Here is a 17,206-nt window from a genome sequence, read left to right on the forward strand (position 1 = left end):
CACATGCATAAAATAACATAGTTATTATCTTTGTTCAAATGGGATCATTAGTGACAACATAGCAAACATTCTCTATGGAAAGATCTGAAATGATCAAACTTAATATTCGACGTGCATGATGAGCATATTGGAAAAGAAAGCAATTTGCACACCATATTCTATAGGTGGATAGTGTTTTAACTATGCTGCACAAATTGTTTTTTAGAGCTAGCTTCATGTTCGGTTCGGTGTTCATTAAGCTTAGAGTGAGTCAGATACAAGGACCCATAGCCAAACATAAGGAAATGACTATCTGATTGCTTTTGCTAGATGGCATGTGTTCTATCTTCAGAATTACACACTTCTCTAAAGTTACAGAGAGCGAGGCAATACCCTTAATAATTCGTAGGTATTGTTAAGGGTATTGTCACCTCTTAATTAACACCCAATTGGACCGATTCTAGGATACTTAATTTTATTTTAATGAAATTTAATGATTTATTAACCAAAATATTATGCCACCGTGGCGTAGCACGGGCATATTATTATATGTACTAAATTTTTACTAAGGCTCCCATCAGATGGCTTTATCAGCCAAAGAAAAAGCTAAATATTAAATTTTCGAACTTAATTTTAAGATTGATTTTGAGATATTTTAAACGTAGTTTCTTTTTAGCATTGGTTTTTAAGTCACAAAAACACATATATAAAAATTTTACCTATAAATTAATTTTTATTCCCTAATAAGCCAAAAAAAACCAAACGATGGGGCCCTAACAATCATCTCAACCATTTCAACCATTTGATTTAGATATGTGGAAGTTATAAAAAAGCTAGATACACATAGAATAGCACATCAGTGTTAGTAAGAATTTAGTAAAATAAAGTTAGTGTGTATAGCCTTTTCCGTTTAAAACCAAGTATCGCGGAACCAATCTTACAAGATTGAAATGAATGAATCTACCATTGTATTGTAATGTACAGTAAATACTTGTACACAGCTGCATCTGATGGAAAGGAAAAAAAGAGCTAGATGCCTGTACAATAGCCTGTATCATTCAGCACACTTCCATCTATCATGAGAGCTTAGCCGCATCGTCATCCCTCAGTTCTGTGGCTTCATAGTTAAGTAGCTTGTGCAGCGGGAGAAAATAGGGAGCCACCGATGCCAGCGCAATGCAGAATAGAGATCCAATTCCAACCCACCAGGCAAAATGTGGGATCCCAAACATAAGTTCGTCACAAACTGCACAAAAGAAATCAATACAAACAAAACACCGCTCTGATCAAAGGTGTTATTTCAATGCTTGAACCGGATGAAAGGTTAAGGAGTATAGGCGATAATATCCAGAAGCAAGGAAGGGCAGCAAAACTTGAACTACCTAATTTGACATATTTCTTAGAGCATGGCACTGGTTTGATCTTCTAAGGATTGTTATTATAATTATTATTATAGTTTCCAAAGTAGATTATACATAAAATGTGAAGTAAATAATTTATCAACAGAAATAAATGGTCGTGCAGTTAACTGGTCAACCAGAGACCAAAGTTTTACAGATTGATACTAATCTCATGACCTTGGATGGGCGGGTATAACATTTTCAGTTTCTGCATTATACATTGAAAGTTCAGTAGGAACCTACAACCAAGGTCTTGGTGTACAAGTACGACTAGAAGATGTTCTAGATATTCCTGATTGACTAGGTGCTTTGTCAAAGAATAAACACAAATAGTTGAAGCAGAATCAAATCAAAGCAATATTTAAAAGCTTTTGGTCAGTCAGCTAGAAATAACACAAAAGAACTGTAAAACAAAAGTAGATGAAATCCAAATACTAAAGGACAAGTAACTAAAAAAGCATCACTGTTAAATAAGTATTTTAGATCAAGCTTTCTCAAGGTTCCTTCTCAACCGTAGTTATGAATTTTAACTCCACCAAAAAAACTAAACTAGACAAAATACCATTCTCCAACTGAAGTTCAGGCCTCTTTGTCACAGATGAAAAAAAAAAAAGGTACGAATGCTTATCAATGAGGCAGAAATTTGGGTAACAACATATGCAATTAGGACGTGACAAGAGTTATAGATCAGGTAATATGTCTAAACTCCAAACCATAATCACAACAGCAGTTGAAATGAATGAGGTTGCTTAAGCCTCTATTCAAAATTCATCCTATGGGATCACGATTCACACAGAACTAACCAACTCCGAGAATATACACCTAATGCTACCATAACACAACAACAAAAGGTACTTTATTAGAGTTTCTAAAATTTCTGTCTTGCTTCGATCGATCCGATTTCATTATCATTGAAAGAAAAAAAAAGCATAACATAAAGAACCATACTGCCATACCAATGTTGAACACCGCAAGCTCTCTCTCCGGCACATTTGGCTTTGCAACTACCCCTTCAGGCTCCACCGTGACAAGAACATAAACCTAAAATCAATATCACACAGCCACTATAAATTATGTATTCTCATCGGAAGATGCCAGTCCAATTCTACGGGGAAGCAACAAATATAGCTGAAGAATTATGAGCACATACTGGCCAGCTATTCTGAGCCTTGAAAATTATCTTCTCCGTGTTGAGCAACCTCCTGTTCATGCTCCCCAAATACTCCACAGAGTGAGGATCGTCCACAAGCCGGATCGAGAAGCTCGACGGTATCTAGAAGCACAAACAATGCCTTCAAGAACAAGAAGAAGCATCAATGGTGAAACAATGATGCCTCATTTCCCTAATTTTCTCAACCAATGGGGGTCAGGTCGTACGGAAGCCGGGTAGGAGATCTTGACTTCGTACCACGCGGACGACCGCGTCCCGTCGAGCCTGTACAGCCGGCTGCCGTGGCGCAACAGCATCGTCTCACCCATCAGCTCGTCGCCGACGGTGAGGACCCTCCCCTCCTCCAAGCTGCAGGGCAAAACACACAAGGAGAGGTTGAGAAACAGCACGGTGAGGCCGCGTGGATCGTGGCAGAGGAAGGGGACTGACCTGCTTGCTGAAGAGAGCAGAAGCGTGGAGAGCAGGAGAAGCAGCAGGCAGCAGTGTCGGCGGCATGGTGACGGAAGGGGGTGCTGCGGCGGCGGCGGCATCGCCGCGGGATCTCCTGGTCGCCGGCGTCGTCGAGGCGGCGGGGAGGCGAAGGGCTCCTTTGGCGGATGCTACAATGGGCCAGAACAAAGGGCCGTCAAATGGGTTGTTCGTGGGCCTATACGGACAATTTATTTTATTTGGGCCTTATAATGGATAGGTTGAAATTATGGCCCATAGCATACAGATGGGCTGGGTTTTAGGTCCATCCAAAACGAGGCCTTTCTTGGGCTTGGGATACTAACCAAGCAGTTGTATCTCTATCCCAAAATAAATTCATTTTTCACCCATTCACAAAGCAATACAAAACTAAAAAGAATAAAATACCCTTGTTTTTTTATCTACTCTCAATGCAAACAAAAATTGACATACCCATAAAAAAAACAATGCAGATATAATAGACAAATAATGCAGATATAACACTCCGTCTTGGGCCAATAATAAGAGGAATTTTCTAGCACAGCAATAAAAAAAATAAGAACAAAGCAAAATCCTGGCAAGGCGCGCAAGCTGAAGAAAGCATTTTATCTTCAATAAATGCTAATAATCACCTAAGCAAAAAAACTTAAGCCCATACAAGGCTCAACAGGCAAGACAAGAGCTTAGCACTGAGGTACTAATCATACATAAATTAACGCATACTAATTAGTACTACCATGACAGAAAAGTAATGTGCCTTAAAATGCACCTAGCTAGCGGAGAAAGATAATTTCCCATATTATACATCAATCTAGCATACCTTCCCAGAAGCCTTCTCAAATGCCTTCACTGTCTCCAGCACAGAAGTACCTTTACCAGTTCTAAGGTTGTATGCTTATTGCCAGGATTCACAAATTTTGACAATTTAATTCTTTGCAAAAACTAATTATACAAATGAACCATGGCCAAAACTTATTTCAAAAATAACCCTTTTGTTCAGCGCCAAATCGTATGACGCTGAATTTAGACACCTCAGCGCCACGTCAACTAGCGCTATATGCCGTGCCACCACGGATGGGAGTCTGAGTTGGTGTGCCAACGTGCATTCAGCGCTACGCTAGTTGGCGCTAAGGTGTCTTGGCGCTGAACAAAAGAATCATTTTTAAAATAAGTTTTGGCCACGATTCATTTTTATAATTAGTTTTTTAAAGGTTGTTGGCCAGGATTACTGTGCTTACCGCACAAACACTCTTGGTTAACAATTACAGTCAAAATGACCAGTAATTCCCCATTGAACAACCATTCAGACATCAAAGAATTGCCGCAAGAGTAACAAATCTGTTTTTTCAGATAAATTGAAGTAATGAACTCCCGGCCTCACAGCCAGAATAACAAATCTGTACTACTCCCTCCGTTTCACGATGAAAGTCATTCTATATTTTCCACATTCATAATGATGTTAATGAATATAAACATATATATATATATATATATATATATATATATATATATATATATATATATATATATATATATCTATCTAGATTCATTAACATTAATATGAATGTAGGAAATGCTAGAATGACTTACATTGTGAAACGGAGGAAATACACAAATTTAACCCTAATGGACTACTATTTTTTTTCTGACATCAGTGATGTATTAAATGGGGGCGGCTACCTGGCGCGTACGCGCCGCTAGCACGCACTCCCTTCCCTTAAGTCCCTCTATTAGTTACTATTAGGAAAGATATTTTTTGTTGGAGATTTTTTTATTAACAGATTAAAAATTTTTAAGCTAGATTTAAAAACTTTCGATTTGAGATTTAAATTTTAAAATCAAATTTTGAAAAAACTTTCAACTCAGATTTAAAAACTTTCAACTGTAGATTCGAAAACTTTCAAGTCCAGATTCGAAAATTTGAAAACTTTCAACTCAAGATTTGAAAATTTTCAACTCGAGATTTGAAAACTTTCAACTCGAGATTCGAAAACTTTCAAGTCCAGATTCAAAAATTTGAAAACTTTCAACTTGAGATGTGAAAATTGTCAACTCAAGATTTGAAAACTTTCAAGTCTAGATTTGAAAATTTTGAAAACTTTCAACTAGAGATTTGAAAATTTTCAACTCGAGATTTAAAAACTTTCAACTCAAGATTTAAAAACATTCAAGTCCAAAATTGAAAATTTTTAAGTTAAGATTTACAAATTACTAGCAAACTATCACTTAGTAAAAATAGGAAACTAATCACTCGTAAACTAATTACGATTTTTTTCTCCTATACGTGCATACGTGCGATAGCAAACTGCAGAAAAAAGAAAAAAAAAAAAGAGAAGAAACAGCGGTAGAAAAAAAACTGCGGAAAAAAAAAGAAGAAGAGAAGAGACGCGGGCACGTGCCGTGGGCCCTGTGAGCCGAAGTGCGTGCCGGCAATACGCGCGCGCGAACTAGCAATCTCGGTATTAAATCCCCAATAGCCAATATCTCTGACAATGTGGCAGTTTGCCACACGAATTAGAAGACAGGTTTCGAATCAAAACCAAAATACGCTGGCATTTTCCCGTATAACCAAGTAGAATGAACAAAGGTCCATGGAGGAGGAGGCGGATGGGCAGCATTTGCAGGTGACCGACCTTGTGGAAGGCGAGGTTCCGGGAGTGGTCGCCGGCGATGGCGGCGACGCGGCGCACGGCGAGCTCGGAGGAGTTGTTGAGGTTGTCGACGACGACGGCGCGGAAGTTGACGACGATGGCGCGGAAGCCGGCGAGGAGCAGCTACAGCACGGCGTGGCTGCCGATGTACCCCGCCCCGCCCGTCACCAGCACCGTCCTCACCCCGCCCGGCACCGTCTTCTCCACCGCCATCTCTCTCTCTCTCGCTCGCTCGCGCCCCTCCCCTCCCCAAGACCAGAAGCACCACCACCCGCGAGAACACGCGCGCGGAGCGGATCTGGGGGCTCGGAGGAGGAGGAGGAGGCGTGGAGAACGGGGAGGAGGAGCCGTGGGGGGGGGGGGGTCTTGAAGGTTCGGAGAAGGCTCGAAGGTCCCGAGCGCCGTCGCCTCTGCCTCCCTAGCGCCACCCCATCCTGTGTGCCGCCGCAAAGACAGAGACAGAGAGAGATTGAGGGATTGTTTGGATCCAGGACTACCTATAAGGCTACAAAACTAATTGTATAAATGAGAGCTAATCTGCTTAACAAATTTTTTTAGCCTAATTAATCCATAATTAGATAATATTCACTGTAGCATCACATAGGTTAATAATGGATTAATTAGGCTCAATAGATTCGTCTCGCAAATTAGTGCAATGTTATGAAATAGGTTTTGTCATTAATCTACGTTTAATACTTATAAGTAGTATCCAAACATATGATGTGACAGTACTAAATTTTTTTTAGCCCCATCCAAACACCCTCTAAGAGACGGGAGGGAGTGATTGAGTGAGAAATAGGGCCCCATCCAAACACCCCACTGAGAGACGGGAGGGAGTGGTCGAGTGAGAAATAGGGTTAGGGTTAATGTCAGCTGTGAAATATATATACCATCTCATATATGGGCTAGGCCTGATTCCTGACGAGGGATTTTAAACTATGGACATATTTTCGAGTCGGGCATGGGTTATCCACGGGCGAAATGTAAAACCCGGCTGCGCCCACTAAGTTCGCCCACGTCTACACCCATCGGGTCAGGTATCCGTGGATACCTGAGCCCGTGGGCATTGCTGCCATCCCTAAGTAGAAGGGGAGGGAGGCGATGGTTATGAGCTGTTGTGTGCCGTGTGCTAGCGGAGCGGTGCATGGGGCCCACCAGGCAGCGGCTGTGGCGGTGGAGGGTTGTCAGTTTCTTGGGTGGGTTTGTGGCGTGGCGGGGCACCACGCGCGAGTCGCTAGCTCAATGGACCGTCTCGGTTGGTCTTTTTAATTTTTTGTGCATTGCCTCAAGATACACGGTGGCATATGGTATTGGAATAAGTCCATCTAAGATCCCTTAATTTTACACCAAATTCGATTTTCGTCCTTAAACCCTAAAACCAGACACAATCAATGCCTGATATCACGATATCAACCCCTTTGCCTCACGATATCAATTAAGCTCAAGGCTAGATATGTGCCATCCTCTAATAGACTTGTGATAGATTATTTAATCTGTGATTGACTCTTCAATCACCTTTGACATGGCCATGCACTTATATAATCTATAACATCAAGGGGCACAGAGTTATCTCCCCTTAGGAGGAGAAAAACCAATCTTAATTATTCATATATATCCAACTACATGTTTCATAGCATACCCCGAAGACTACTTTTGTAACTACCAAGTTACAGAGTAGCGTTTAGCTGCCCCTAATCAAGCTACTACATATTTTGGGAACCATGATAATCTTAGATCTAAGAATTATATATCAATACTAAATGAGACCACTGATGACACAATACATATAGCTCTTGTAGTGACTCATGTTGGGTCTATGCAACAATATGTTCCCCAACATGTGTCCACATTATTAATTTAGTATCTTCATACCATGATCCATGAGACATGATCATCAATCAACAATCAATACATGTGTTGATTATTTAAATATATTTGTTCCCCATATGATATTTGATCAGGGATCCTTTAAAAATATCAACATATAACATAAAGATCAGTCTCATGAAAGAATCACATATTCATTATCCAATAATAAGTTATCTATTTTAAGGAAAAAAGTTGGATAAATATGTAAACATAGTTGCCTCTAGGACATATCACCAACATGTTCTTTCTTACTTTCTGTCAAAAATTGTAGATACTAAAATTAATGGCTGTTGTTTCGTTTACCATCATAATGTAGTTTGACACAGCATATATCGCTATCATATAATAGTGATGCACCCTCTCTAATTTGCTATAGCTTCGCCTCTGCTGAAGCTCATCACAGCCTCACACACTATATATCCAGACCGGTGATGCATGCCGAGGAAAGCAAGCGATAGATCGCGCTGTCCTGGTCGTCTGGACGACCGGTCGCCTGTTGATTTCCCAATTCCGATACCAGATTATCGTCTGGCTTAATTAAGCAACAAACTCATCCTAATTACTAGTCGGATTCCGCCACTACTATAAAACACATTTTCAGCGTCGTAAGGGTTCCATTTTCGCAGGCGGGTATGGTCTTCGGAGCCAATACCCCGCCGGTGAAGACCATACCTTGGGTGGAGGAGGCGGTCCGCCTGCGCAGATCGATATTTGCATGCGGACCATATAAGCGACGCTCTTCGCAGGCGACAGACGACGTGCGCCTGCGAAGATCGATCTTCACAGGCGCCGCTTATATGGCCCGCCTGCAAAGATGCCCCTATATAGTCTTCGTACTCCCCGAGCCCTGTTCATTCTCCCCGAAGTTTCTCTCTCCTAAAGTGTCTTAAATATAGGGGGGAGGTTTTGAACTTCAAATCTTCGGGGGATTTTTTTACAGTGCTTAGATCTACTCATTTCCACCCTAGGTATGCATTTTTTTTAAGCTTTTAGACCTCAATTTGTGATGTATTTATGCATGCAAAATTGTGAAGGAAAAGCTCCATGTTTTTTAATTTACTTTCTTTTGATATGTTGATGCTAGATGTATGTGTAATACTTGATGCCGTTGCAGTGGTTTAATGTGGTAACATAAATTCTCAATTTTTTTTATTTTGCTATCACATCCACCTCCTAGTTCTAGATCTAGATCTAGATCTTGTCATATATATAGAGAGAGAATAAAATTTTTAATGTCTATTTATTTGGTGCAATCAAAAAATAATTATATTAGTTTGTAATATGCTGATGATATGATTTTGTTAGATTTTCCTAATATACTAATTTGGCATGTCTGTGTAAAAAAAATTGAAATAAACTTTGTTTTTTTATTAATTTACAATTAACCTTCAGTTAGTTTTGAATAGCGATATGTTTTTTCAATAAACCCTACAAATTTGGTATTAATAGTGCAAATATTTTATGTTCATTGTTTTTAGATATGGAAAGTTGGGAATGGATGTATCATTGGCCGAGGTTTTTGTCTTCATATAGAAATGAAGTGTCTAAATTTATTGGTATTGCAAAGGCACACGCTGAGAAGAACAATATGAGAAAGATAATTTGTTCAAGTGCTGACTGTAAGAATGAAATAGCCTGGGAAAATGCTTCTAAAGTGAAGGAGCACTTAGTAACTCGTGGATTTATGGACAACTACGAAATATGGATACTTCATGGCGAAGAACAAGTGGACGGGCCTAAAAATGTAGTTCCGACACAAGTTGAAGACATGGTGCACGACGATGGTTCTGTTGAGGACAAAATCGATCTAGAGGAAATATTACGTCATGCAGAACCCGAGGTGCTGATGGGGTTGGCTAGAGGTTTAAATAACTTTGAAGCTTTACAGAAGGCAGCTAAGGAAGTTTTGTACGATGAGTTCACAACACTATGGTCAGTTCTTAAACTTATGAGGTTAAAGGCGAGACATGGATGGTCTGATACCAGTTTCGACAGTCTGTTAGAACTTCTGCAGAAAATACTCCCGAGGCCTAACTCACTACCATCCAGCACATATCAAGCGAAGAAACTCATATGTCCCGTTTCACTTGATGTGGAAAAGATTCATGCGTGCGTTAATCACTGCATACTGTATAGGAAAGAGTACGCTTCTTTAGATGAATGTCCAACATGTGGTGCTAGCCGGTACAAATTGAATAGCAATACTGGCTTAGAACCGTCTGACACAACTGAGGAAAGACAGAGAAAAATCCCGCAGCTTGTGATGTGGTACCTTCCTGTCAAAGACCGCATTAAACAGATATACTCAAATCCGCGAGATGCGGAACTAATGCGCTGGCATGAAGAAGGGCACAAGAAGGATGGGATGATTCGACACCCGGCAGATGCTCATCAGTGGATAAACTTTGATGCTCAGTATAGAGAGTTTGCTAAAGACCCATGGAACATTAGATTTGCCCTGAGTACTGATGGAGTTAATCCTTTTGGAGACATGAGCAGCTCACATAGTACTTGGCCAGTGCTTCTCGCCATGTATAATCTTTCTACCTGGCTTTGTCAAAAGCAAAAATACGTACTACTATGTATCCTCATACAGGGACCCCGTCAGCCTGGTATTGATATTGACGTATTTCTTGAACCATTGTTGGAAGATATGGCTGATTTATGGAAAGAGAGATTGAAAGTGTGGGACGAGTACTTAAGAGAATACTTCACAGTGAAGGCCATCATTTTCGTGACCATTAACGATTATCCAGCAATGTTTTCAGTTTCAGGTCAAATTAAAGGTAAAACAGGATGTGTGATCTGCTTGAATGGAACATACTATAGGTATCTCCCGGGTTCCAACAAGCTTGTGTATATGCGGCACCGGCGGTTCCTACTCACAAATCACACGTACCGCAAGATGAAGGCGGAGTTCGATGGCACTGAAGAGACTGATCCTGCACCAAAACCTACAACGGGGGAAAAAGTGTGTGCAATGACAGAGAAAATTGTTTGCGAGTTTGGAAAAGTGACTAAGAAACCATCAAAGGGGACAAAGCGCAAGAAACCCGAGAAGACTACGAAACCAGAGGATTGTAAGAAGCAAGATGATAGTTCGAAGCCAGATGATAAACTCCCTCCCCCATTCAAGAAGCATTCCATATTCTTTAAGTACCTCCCATACTGGAAAGATCTGGAGATTCGGCATGGCATAGATGTGATGCATCTAGAGAAGAATGTGTTTGACAACATAGTTGGAACATTGTTGGACATGCCGAAGAAGACTAAAGATGGTCTGCAATCAAGGATGGACCTAGTCGAGATGGGAATCGGGGAAGAGTTAGACCCTCAAAGGAGAGAAGAATGGCAAAGTATATCTTCCACCAGCCTATTTCACACTGACACCTGAGGAGAAGAAGTCATTTTGTAAGTCACTCCGCGATGTCAGAGTGCCCATAGGTTTCTCATCAAACATCAGTCGACTAGTTTCCATGAAAGATTTGTCGGTATCTGGTTATAATTCACATGACTGTCATGTCTTGCTCACCGTGTTTCTTGCAATTGCAATAAAGGACATAAAACCGGAGCATTTAAAGGTTGCTATCACAAGGTTGTGCTGCCTTTTCAACGCAGTGTCATAGAAGGTCATTAGTCTCGACGAGTTAGGAAATCTCCGTACAGTCACACATGAGACATAGTGCCAACTTGAGATGTGTTTCCCTCCGTCATTTTTTGATATGATGGAGCACCTCATTGTTCACATAGTGCCGCAGATGGTTGCGCTTGGCCCATTGTACCTCCATCAAATGTTGTCATACGAGCGTTACATGGCAGTTTTGAAGGGTTACGTCTGAAATCGTGCACATCCAGAGGGATCAAAGGTTGAGTGTTATAGTACTGAAGAGATTGTCGAGTGTTGTATCGATTACCTCAAAGATGGATATGCAATTGGAGTACCTGTGCCCCAACACGAGGGTAGATTGAGTGGCAGGGGAACCATAGGAAAGAAGAGATTCGTTACTCATGATCACAAATCATTTCAAGAAGCTCACTTCAGCGTGCTTCATCAGTTTGCTATCGTTGAGCCTTACATCGATTAACATATCGAACTACTACGAGCTAACAATAAAGGTCGCACCACCGAGTGGATAATGAAAGAACACAAGCGTCTCTTCATAGATTGGTTGCGAGACCTAGACTTACCTGAGGGACAAAGTTCCGATGAAATAACTATGAAGCGGTTGGCTTGTGGTCCATCAACTACAGTAAATTCTTGGCAGGGATATGACATTAATGGATACTCGTTTAGTATAAGAGCCCGAGATAATAAGACCTGTACGCAAAACAATGGTGTCCGTGTGGAGGCAATTGATGAAGTGGGGGAAAAACAATCATACTTCGGGTTTATTGAAGAAATATGGGAAATCGATTATGGGCACACAATGCAATTCCCCATATTTAAGTGCCAGTGGGTAAAATACCCGAACGGGGTCAATGTTGATAAGTTTGGTCTTACTGTTGTTGACCTTGCGAGTGTGGGTCACAAGGATGACCCTTGGGTACTCGCCAATCGCGTGGCACAAGTGTTTTATGTGAAAGACCCTTCAAATTTGAAGAAAGATATAGTGCTACCAGGGAAACAAAAGATATTGGGAGTGGATGGGGTTGAAGATGTCGAAGATTACAATCAATACGATAGTATGCCACTTTATAGTCAGTTTGTACAAAAGATTAAGAATGTCGAGACATCTACTCAGAAGACCCTGAAGCCTTACATGCGCACGGACGGTGTGGGCAAAAATGTTAAAGGGTAATGATTGTTGAGTGGCATGTAAGCATCTAAGAAGTTATTAGTTATGTAATGATGGTATGTAAGGTGATGTGTGCTCATATTGCAAATTGACGAACAATTGTACTCAACATTTTGCATAATTGGTTGTACTAATTTTTATATGCAATTACCATTTGTAGGATAAAATTTACAGTTTTTATATTTTAAAAGTTTTTTTAAAAGAGGTTTAAAAATTTAGTAGCAATTTTTTATATGCACTTACCATTGTTTGAAAACTTATTAAAAATTTAAATTAGTAATATTAATGTTTTAAACATTTAAGTAAGATTTACATTTGAAAAGTAATAATATTAAGGTTTGTATATTTTGTAATAAATATATTCAACTCTGCAACAATCTTCGCAGGCGGGCAGCCCGCCTGCGAAAATGTTATACCGAGTAGGGTTTACATCTTCGCAGGCGGACCGTACGCCTGCGAAAATAGTAAAAACAATCTTCGTAGGCGGACGGCCCGCGTGCGAAGATCCTCTTTGCAGGCAGACCGCCCGCCTGCGAAGATCGTTTCCCTATATAAGGGCAAGCCCGCACCACCAAAATTTCTAAGTCCAGGCGGGAACCCTAGAAATTTTGGTGCCGTCAGGCTGCCAAATTTTTTCGCCGCCGCACGCCTCCGCCGTCCTCCTCCGCCGCCAACCGTCGTTGTCCGCGCGCCGCCGCTCCACCGCCGCTGATCGTGCACCGAGCGCGAGCTCCACCACCGCGCGTGCGCAAGTTCCAACGCCGCCGGCCCCTCCACCGCGCCGCCGGCCCCTCCACCACCGCCGGCCACTACCTCTCTCTCTCTTGCTCGCGGCCGAACGGTTTCATCGGCCGGTCGTCCTCTACGAGGAAGACGTCCTCGGCCGAACGATGACTTCGGCCGGTCGTCGTCCACGGCCGAACCTCATCGTCAGCCCTTCCTTCGTCATCCCCGACCGAAGCTCGTCATCGGCCGTTCGTCGTCTACGGACGTGTGTGCATGTGGGTGTTTCTTTTTATATGTGTGTGCATGTGGGTGTGAATGGGAATGAGGGGTGGGTGATATGTGAATGAGGGGTTATATGTTGGTTGTGAATGTGAATTTGGGAATGTGGGTGATATGTGAATGAAATTGGGAGGGTATGTTCAATTTTGCAGGATACGTGAATTTGTCAAAAAAATTTAATAACATGTGGGAGGGTATGTTAATTTTTTTTATACAAAATGTGGAGGATATGTTTGCCTTTTTAATTTTTTTTAAACATGTCGAGGATCATGTATCGAATGGGGATAAGGAAGACCTATGGAAAGAGTTGAAGAAAATCTTCCAGTTCCCGGATGGATCAGAGGCAGCAGTGAGGAATTGTGCACTGCAAACAATGGACAAGTCTTGGCGTGGTTGGAAAACCACCTTGAACAAGAAATTTGTGATGATGGGATGTACACCGTTTTCGACGTATGCCAACGTAACCCCGAAGCAGTGGGACGACTTTCTGACGTTCAAGAACTCCCCAGAAGAAGTTGAAAGGAGCAAAAAGTTTTCAGAGTTAGCCAAGAAGAACAAATTTCCTCATCGCTTAGGCTCCGCGGGATACGCACCAAAGGTGGAGCAGTGGACAAAAGAGGAGGAGGAAATGAGGAAGGTGGGGCAACTGGTACCAATGGAGGAATGGACACAGAGATCAAGGAACTGGGTAAGAGCTAGAACTCCTAAGATCATGGATGAAGGCAAAGTATCGTTTGAAGATCCGGAGCTGCAGGAGGTGGCCGATAAAATAGAGAATTTATCCAGTGCACAGAAGAAAGGAGCTTTTAGGCCTAAGAGGGAGAAAGATGTGCTAAGTACGGCGCTGGGTACTCCTGAGCATGGAGGTAGGGTTTGAGGGGTGTCATCCAAGATGAGTTGGAAGGAAGGGTTTAAACATGACCCCCACAAGACGCGTGAAGCGTACAAGGATAAACTTAGTGACGAATGGGCTGCGGATTTTGATAGGCAAATAATGGATTTCTGCGTCAAGCATATGCTTTTCCCTCCCCCCAAAACCAAAGAGCCTGAGCAAGATTACCCCTTTGTTGACCTCAAGGAGAATACTCCCTGCAGATTGCACGTTCCCATTGGACGCTCCGGGAAAACTTTTGAGGCCGCTACAGCCATTGCTATTCCTGGAAGAACATATAATGAAGAGTTCATAGACGATGTGTATGCCAAAGTGCAGCCGCAAGTGGTCCACGAGGGGTATGAGTCCTACGACGTAGACTTCCTTACTCAAGATGGTGTATCCGTACTTGGGGATGCGGTCGATCTTGTAATTCTCTGGCACAAGAATGACATATCCTTTGGATTGGGCACCGACGCCACGCGAAAACCTGTGGTGCCAAAACCGGGGTTGGCAAAACCTCCGAGACCTCCTAAGAGGAAGGTGACTGATAAGGCGGAGGAACCCGAGATGCATATGGAAAATCCAGTGCTGGAAGTGCCACCGGAGATTGCAGTGCCAGAGGTGCCCATGGAGATTACAGTGGCAGAACCAGAGGTGCAATTTGTGGCATCAGTCGGGACAGAAATAGAAGAAGTACCAGGATTGGAATGGGACGGTACAGAGCTAGAAATATTTGAAGACCCTTCTCCTACGAAAGACCCCGAGGTGCAAGAGACCACGGTCCCTAAGAAGGTCACTACCAGTTCTGAGGTGCCTAGAGTGCTTAGGAGCCACAACTCCAAGTCCAAAGATGAGAACAAGGAGAAGTTCATGGTAACCGTCTTCAGAGGGGGTAAGCAACATGCCAAACTCAGAGATGATGACCCCCAGAAGGCCGCTGAACTAGCAGGGCCAACATACTTGGCAACTGATGATTGCCTGGAAAAGTACGAACATGGGAAAGCACTCTTGCCGGATTGCGCACTAAACGAAGGACCATGGGAGATGAGAAGGTTACATACCTTCTACATGGAAGCCAGCAAGAAAGGCTTGGGCAATATAATAGTTCGATCACCGGTAGATTGTTTCGGCGCCGAAGGTTACGTATGGCTAGATTTCTCAGATCTCCACGCCATATATCGTCGGGATAAGATGGACGTCAACTATGTCGGTGTTTGGTGCATGTGAGTATGAGTTTTAATTAATTATATGAAAAATATATACAATACAAATCCATGTGATTGTTACTAACAAACTTCTTATGTAGGATGCAATACATGGATACTAAGAAGAAAAAAAGAACCTATCGGCTTCTTGGATCCAACTCGGATATGTCAAACACAGCATACCGTAAGGCTAGCACCAGGGTCAGACCAGCTGAAGGGGAAGACTCCAAAAGAGATAGCTAAATACAAGAAGGGCTTGCACAAGGAGAAATTGATTACTATCACACAGTACATTGGACGAGCCTTCTTGCACTTTCAAAATAAGAGAGTTGTCATGGCCGCTTATAATTTTAAGTAAGTCCGGTATATTTATCTTCTACACATATGTCTTATTTTAGCTGGTACTAACTAACTATGCTGTTGTTAATATGTAGCGATCATTATATCTGTTTACTCATCCACCCTAAAGACGGAACCGTGGTAGTCTTGGACCCTCTCGAGTACAGACACCAGTCATATAAAGAATTTCTAACAATCTTACAGTAGTAAGTGATTATGACTCTTGCATTTTTATATGAATGTATTATAAATTAATATCCTTCTTAATGTGAAACGGTACGACATCTGTACAGTGCGTTCCAATACTACAAGTTCAAGGGTGGAGAACAAACCCGAACAAGGGAGAAGCTGCTAGTACGTACCTATTGACCGGTAATACTCAACTCACTTAATGTCACTAATTGTAAAATTTAACTATTTTTTTCTATGATATGTCCTGAAGTGTCACAAGCAACTGCGAGGAACGGTCCTTTGCAGGTATTACGCGTGCGAATTCCTTAGGGTTAATGGGAGGTACAGGGTTAACGCAGAGGATGTAAGTCTCTATACTATGTACTAGACATCTTCACATATTTATGATACTAATATATTGTTTATCTTCAATGCATGCAGTTGCCAAGATTAGAACGTCGAACAAGCTTTGACGATACATGCATCACAAATGTCCAGCGTGATCTATGCCACTTCATCCACCATGAGTGCTGTCATGTGAAAGGAGATATCTTCAACCCAGAGGGTGCCTTAGCGACAAGTAACAAATTTAAGGATCTTCGGGAGTGGAACACTGCTATGCCATAATGTAACTAGATGGCGTATTTGAAGTGACAATGTAAAAAAATATTGTAACATATATATTTTGGCAACACTTTTGAGTTGTGCAATATATGTAGATTTCTCAGTACCAAATACTTGATAATCTTCCAATATATGTACATAATAATCCACATGCAAGAATTTCTATTAACGGGCAAATTATTATTAAATTTACGGGCAAATTATTATTAAATTTCAAAATTTTCTACCTATCTTCGCAAGCGGATATTTTTTTTTGCAGGCGGTCGATTCCTATTTTCGTAGGCGGACCGGACTAGCCAACGTCCGCCGCCTGCGAAGATCGGCGATCTTCACAGTCGTTTGCTTACAGGCGGACGGCCGCTCCGCCTGCGAAGACCGTTTTCGGCCGCTTGTGATAATGCTTTTCCTAGTAGTGCGCCTTGGATCAACACAGAAGAGATCAACTCCACTTCGGAAGTTAATTAGTTTGCATCCGAGTTGATGATCCCCCTCACCTCACGCAATAAATACAACCACTATCACCAGCTTAGCTACGTAGTATTTTCCAAGCTTTCTGGTTGATTAGCGTCGGATCTATCAATCAAAACTTTGCTTCCGGCGGCTTCGACCACCAAGCCACCCAACCATCGACGAGCAATGGCAGTGATAGCAGACAGTGGTGACAACGGCGAAAAA

The 17,206-nt window shown here is 41.9% G+C and overlaps 2 protein-coding genes across 2 annotated transcripts; one reads left to right on the forward strand and one right to left on the reverse strand.

The window, feature by feature from the left end:
• Positions 1-847: 847 nt before the first annotated feature.
• On the reverse strand, positions 848-3,153 carry LOC4345416 (uncharacterized). The gene is made up of 5 exons (XM_015795105.3): positions 2,980-3,153; positions 2,757-2,898; positions 2,530-2,652; positions 2,336-2,420; positions 848-1,225 (listed from the first exon to the last, which is right to left on the reverse strand). The coding sequence occupies exons 1-5, from the start codon at positions 3,078-3,080 to the stop codon at positions 1,056-1,058; spliced, it is 621 nt and encodes a 206-aa protein (XP_015650591.1). The 5' UTR covers positions 3,081-3,153; the 3' UTR covers positions 848-1,055.
• Positions 3,154-5,588: 2,435 nt separating this feature from the next.
• On the forward strand, positions 5,589-10,911 carry LOC136351579 (uncharacterized). The gene is made up of 3 exons (XM_066303758.1): positions 5,589-5,795; positions 9,085-9,449; positions 9,654-10,911. The coding sequence occupies exons 1-3, from the start codon at positions 5,589-5,591 to the stop codon at positions 10,909-10,911; spliced, it is 1,830 nt and encodes a 609-aa protein (XP_066159855.1).
• Positions 10,912-17,206: the final 6,295 nt, after the last annotated feature.

The sequence above is a fragment of the Oryza sativa genome, chromosome 8 (assembly GCF_034140825.1).
Source record: "Oryza sativa Japonica Group chromosome 8, ASM3414082v1".
Lineage (NCBI taxonomy): Eukaryota > Viridiplantae > Streptophyta > Magnoliopsida > Poales > Poaceae > Oryza > Oryza sativa.